We start from the raw sequence: 6,000 nt of genomic DNA, 5'->3' as shown, positions 1-6,000 counted from the left end.
GCAAAGGCTGTCCCCGAAGAGTGTAGGCCGCGCAAGCTGCGCGTCGGTGGGTTAGCAAAATGGGCGCCGGCGCTCGGGACTTGGCAGCCCAGGCGCCTGGGACGCCGCTCACAGACCAAGTTCCCCGGAGGCCAAAGAGCGCACTCTCCCAATTGCGTCCGCACGCCCCCGCCGAAAACCCCAACTTCGCCCGGCCCAATCCCCCAGTCCCCAGGCCACGCCCGCCCCAAATGGCGCGGGCGTTTCTCAGGTGCTGCCGGGTGGACCCCGCCCCCGCGCTTGCCGAAGCTCCGCCCCCGCGGGCTCGCGGAAGCCTGGCCTGGGCGGAGCGCGGAGCTCCGAGTGAGGGGGAGGCTGCGCGGGAGCCCTGGCTGGACTGGGCCCTTGGCGGACGTGAACGGAGCGGACCAAGATGGCGGTGCAGGTGGTGCAGGCGGTGCAGGCGGTTCATCTCGAGTCTGATGCTTTCCTAGTGTGTCTCAACCATGCTTTGAGCACGGAAAAGGAGGAGGTGATGGGTCTATGTATAGGGGAGGTGAGTAGGTCAGTGGGCCTGATTGGAAACCTGCTGAGCAGTCTCGCGGTCCTAGGGACGGCGGGGAGGCCACCGGGAGCCTAGTCTAACATCCTTGGACAATCTTAAAACAACTCTGGACCGGGGAATCATTCCTTCTGACCGAGTCGTAGCGGTCTACGTAAGCACCATGGCGGATGCTTCTGAGGGTATCACTCCATTGACCCGAATTGTAAATCCGGCCAGAAACAACACGTATTGACATTCCGAAGCAGCCAGACCATGGTTAAGAGCCTCTTGGCTCATCCCCAGGCCTCCCTTTCGGGAAGTACAAGTATTGATAAAGCTATATAAAGCGTAGCAAAGAAAGAAGATAGAAGGGCTTTTTAATGGACTCAAAAGTTTTTGCTGTATTAATGTTGTAAAGGGGCTAAAGAGGACGAGGAAATGAAGTTTGGCCAAAAGTCGTTTTCTTTCACATCAGCATATAGGAACACATCACCTAATTTTCATATAATCTGCATCCCGGTAATCATATAAGCATAATGTGTTAAATAATGTTTTCTGCTTTTTCCCACTCTAGTTGAATGATGACACAAGGTAAGATTATTTACTCGTCTTATGATCACTATGTCATCGTTGACGAAAAATTATTGCAACCTTGGTAACATTTTATGCCACTTGTGTCTTATATTACCATTAAGAATCAAGCAAAATGCATACAATCTGAGTTTCATGTCAACCTCAAAGATCCTTTCCTGGCTTCTTAACAGGATTTTTATACATGAAACTGGAATTATATATGTATATATATGTACATATGTATTTGTATACATACATATATATGCTTCTACATACAAGAAATTTAAAAGAGAACCAAGATCAAAGCTGAACCTGTGAGAACTCTTATAAACAGTTTTGTTGCTTGAAACAAAGGTATCATCTTACATTTACATTTAATAATACTTCATTTTCTTTGTCTATTTTATATTATCTCTCCCTTGAAATGTCACTGAGAAACCAGTGATTTTTTTTTGTGTGGCACACAATATACACATTCACATGCTTTCTCCCTGTTGATGTAGTCCTCTTTCTAAATTGACAATGGCTTTCTCCCTCCCATCTTACAAAACTCTACAGCAATTCCAGAGATCCCCAGTAGCTTCAGTGCTTGAAATAGTAAAACTTTTCTGTAAATTCATTTAAACTTCAAAGCATACCTTACAGTTCTCAAGCACACCTCCTTTATACTCAGAAGTCCAGTTTGTACCTTACATTGCCATTAATATATTTTTAGTAAGGTTGCCATTGTAAAAATTGTTAATCCTGTTTATTAGCTTGAGCTCCTTTTTCTATTCCAAACTCCAGTTACCCCCTCCCCTTATTTCCCCTACTCTCTCCCCAATAGGAATGACTCCAAATTTCTATGTACTGGAACTGAAACACGCACAGTTGCTGAAAAGGTATGTGTGTTTGAATTCTGCATGACAGAAAATAACACCGGGGAGAGATTTCTGTATTTTGATGACCTCAACCAGAGTTTTAATTCAGTTTTTGACTGAGTAGACTCATATTTCTAGGAAAATTTTGATGAAAAATCTACTCACTATAAATGTGAACTAATTTTCTATTCTTTGTAGCAGTTTATAATACTTGATCAAAATGAGTAATCACATCAAGACCATTATCCTTATTTGGTGACTGGGATGCCGATTACCTGAAAATTAGGTCATGTGTTCCTATACACTGCCATGACAGACAATTTCTTCTGCCTATATATGGACAAACTGCATTTCTTCCTCTTCCTCCTGTCACTGCCTGTTAGCAAGTGTTTCTCATCAGCATTACTCCTCAATTCCAAATCCCAATATAATATCAGTAACCCCATTTCTTTTTGCAGTCAAACTATTCATGGTATCCTAGTTGTTACTCTATTTTGGTTTTTTTCTTCTGTCTATAGCCATACTCCACCTTTTCTGGCATGTGCCAGACCAGTTAATTTCTCCTCCAGTATATCACATATCAATACTTTTTTTTTTTGCCAGTCCTGGGGCTTGAACTCAGGACCTGGGCGCTGTCCCTGAGCCTCTCTGTGTTCAAGGCTAGCACTCTACCACTTGAGCCACAGCACCACTTCTGGCTTTTTCTGTTTATGTGGTGCTGAGGAATCAAACCTAGGGCTTCATGTATGCTAGGCAAGCACTCTACCACTAAGCCACATTCCTAGCCCCTCAATACTTTTTCATTTTGTTCCAGTGGCTTGAGCTCAGAGCTTTGCACTCTCAGCCTTTTCACTCATGGCTCATGCTTTACCACTTGAGCCACACCTCTACTTCTGGATTTTTGCTGGTTAATTGGAGATAAGTCTCTGATTTGTCTGCCTAGACTGGCTCCAAACCACAGGTCTTAGATCAGTGTCCTGAGTAGGTAGGGTTATGTAGGTGTGAGCTACTGATACCTGACTCAGACCAGTGCTTTTGTAAAATAGAATAAAAACAACTTACTCCCTCTCTTTATCCAAAGCTATTAGGTAAAACTACACAAATTTCTTCACTTAACATAGCCTTTTTTCTTCTTGTATTAGTGTTCTCTACAGGAATAGATCCAAGAGAATATACATGTATATACACCCATACATACAAGCACAGACATAAACATACACACACACAATTATACAAGGGGATTTATTAGATTGGCTTAAACATTAGAGACTATATAGTCAAACAGTGACCAGAGAACTTGGTAGCTGCTTAGTCTCCAGGCATGAAAGCTTCAGCACAAAGGAAAGCAATGATACAGCCCTAATTCAAAGGCTAAAGACCTAGAAGCTTCCTGGACAGTTGCTGGTAAGTCCATGCTGAAGACTGAAGAAGCTTGAGTCTTATATCCATAGGTATTGGCAGTAACAATAGACACATCTGTTGACGAAGAATGGAACTTGCATGCACTGGCTGGCTTCTTCCTCCTTATTTCATCCGGATACCCACCTTATTTCTCAGATGGTGCCATCCACATTCAGGGTGGGTCTTTTCCTCCCAGCCTCTGCTTCACATTCAGACTGTCTTTGTACATGCCCTCATAGACACACCCTGAGGTGTCCTTGAAATCTAGGTGTCTCTCAATCTAGTTGACAAAAATAATCATATTTCCTTTATGAAAAAAAAAGCTATCTGCCTCTTCAGAGGTGTAGCTTGTTTACAGACCTTGTGGATTCTTGGATCACGTACCCTTTTCTGTCACCTGTGCTTAAATTAGTCTCATTTTCACAGAAAGAAAAACTATTCAACCCTGTATTTTCCTGTAATCACTACTTGTACATTCTTTGGTAGCTAAACTTCTTAAAGCAGTAGATTATAATAATTTCTTTACCTTCCTCAGTCAAACCCACTGAGGTCTTAACGTATGGGATTTTTTTTTCAACAGTTCATTTTCTTATCTTGAATTTTATGTCAATTTACAATGCCTAAATGAGATGTTAAAATTCTTGAATTCAGCAAACTTACCTTTGTAGTTAGTTTTGCCATGGTGTGTGTATGTGTGTGTATACATATATACATATAATCATTTTGTTCATATTCTGTATTTTAAATGTCTCTTATTAACATCGTTTTAAAAAATTCCAGTCTGATAATTTTTTTAGGTACTAGGGATTGGATCCACAGCCTCACACATGCTAGGCAGTTACTTTAACACTTGAACTATGCCTCCAACCTTTTGTGTTTTTATTTTTGAAACAGGACCTAAGGTTACCTTAGCCCAGATTGGCAGAATTATTTTGTCTTTGCCTGCTGAGTAGCTGGCATTATGGGTGTGTGCCACCCATCTAGCTCCTGATAATCTCCTTAATTGGATCTTCAAATTATATTTAATATAGTTGTTAGTGCATATGCATTATAAGTGTCATTTTGCTTTTTATTTCACTTTTTCCCTAGTCCTGGGGCTTGGACTCAGAGCCTGGGTGCTGTCCCCTGAGCCTCTTTTGTGCTCAAGGCTAGTGCTCTACCACTTGAACCACAGTGCACCACTTTCAGCTTTTTCTGAGTAGTTTATTGGAGATAAGAGTCTCATGGACTTTTCTGCCTGGGCTGGCTTCCAACCATGATTCTCACATCTCACGGCCTCCTTCTTAGCTAGGATTACAGGTGTGAGCCACTAGTGCCCAGCTTGATTTTGTTTTATATTTTTTCTTTTCTTCTTTTGGATTAATTAAATCATTGAAGCATTGCACTTTGACACTGAATTTATTAGTTATAGCTTTCTTTTACTTTACTTTTATAGTGGTTATTCTGCATGTTATGATATGCATTCTTGATTTGTGAAACTCTGATACATCTATTTTTATCATTTCCCCACAATACAGATATACCTTGACTTCAGTTTGGTTATATACTAATAAACTCACTGTAGATTGAAACTATCCAAATATGCCCAATGCACTTAAACTGTCAAGCATCCTCACTTAGTAAAACAGCACACTGTAGTATCAGCTTTTTCTTGTTGTGATTGCCTAGCTGATAGAAAGTTGTAGCTTACTGCTTCCATCCAGCATTGCCAAAGAACATCATACTATTAAGTATGTCATAGCCCGTGGAAGACACAAACTCAAAATACAGTGTCTACTGAACATACGTTGCTTTTGCACCAAGGTAAAGTTGAAAACATACTTAATTTTACAATCGTAGGTTCTATTTATACTTAGAACCTTAGAACATTTTATTTTCATGTGTACCCTCAACTTTGTGGATTGTCATGATGCATCTTAATTCTATGGTTATTTTAGGCCTTATTTGACATTATTATTATTTAGCCTTCATTTATTGTTATACAAATGAATGTTTATAAAATAAAATATAAATATTTCTGTCTGTCCACTTCTTACCCTTTCTTCATTTCTGGAATTTTCCTTCTGCTTAAAGTGTTTCCAAGTTTCTAATGAATTTCCCCCATTGTGCATCAGAAAATTTGTTTTTAGTTTTGAAAGATATATTTTTAGAATATTCTTAGCAGATATTTTAGCCTTATTATATGTACTCTCATTCTCTTTTTTCTTTCATTGTGTCTGTTGAAAAGTTAGTTGTTGTCTGGTCCCAGTGTAATCTTAGCTACTCAGAAGAACCAGAGGATTGAGGTTTAAAGCTAGTTCTCACAGAAAAGGCCAAGAGATTCTGTCTTCAACTAACTAGCAAGAAAACTGGACTGGAAAGAGCATTGGCTCATGTGGTAGAACACCAGCAATGAGTAAACAAGGCCTAGAAAACACAAAAATTAGACTGTTGGTCTTGTTATTCCTTGAGAAGTTATACATTTTTCTATCTCTGTTCCTGACTATTTTGTACCCTGTGCCTGCTGGGTATTGTACTTGCTTCTGGTGATAAAAGCATAAATCAAATACGGTCCCTGCTTTTAAGAAGTTTATGGGGCTGGGAATATGGCCTAGTGGCAAGAGTGCTTGCCTCGTATACATGAAGCCTTAGGTTCGATTCTTC

At 40.4% G+C, this 6,000-nt stretch overlaps 1 protein-coding gene across 2 annotated transcripts in view; it reads left to right on the top strand.

Annotated features, from left to right (window-relative positions):
* Positions 1–329: 329 nt before the first annotated feature.
* The window catches only part of Brcc3 (BRCA1/BRCA2-containing complex subunit 3), a 41,580-nt gene continuing 35,909 nt past the window's right edge, over positions 330–6,000 (top strand). Inside the window, exons 1-3 of one of the 2 annotated variants that reach the window (XM_048336297.1) lie at positions 330–535; positions 1,098–1,114; positions 1,923–1,977. In XM_048336297.1, coding sequence (XP_048192254.1) covers positions 413–535; positions 1,098–1,114; positions 1,923–1,977 — 195 coding nt within the window. In that variant the 5' untranslated portion in view covers positions 330–412. The remainder of the gene's footprint in view (positions 536–1,097; positions 1,115–1,922; positions 1,978–6,000) is intronic. The other variant, XM_048336299.1, reaches the window with a different exon arrangement.

Source organism: Perognathus longimembris, chromosome 28 (genome assembly GCF_023159225.1).
Source record: "Perognathus longimembris pacificus isolate PPM17 chromosome 28, ASM2315922v1, whole genome shotgun sequence".
In the NCBI taxonomy this organism is placed as follows: Eukaryota; Metazoa; Chordata; class Mammalia; order Rodentia; family Heteromyidae; genus Perognathus; species Perognathus longimembris.
The sequence above is the reverse complement of the archived record's forward strand: the minus strand, read 5'-3'. Positions and strand labels throughout refer to the sequence as shown.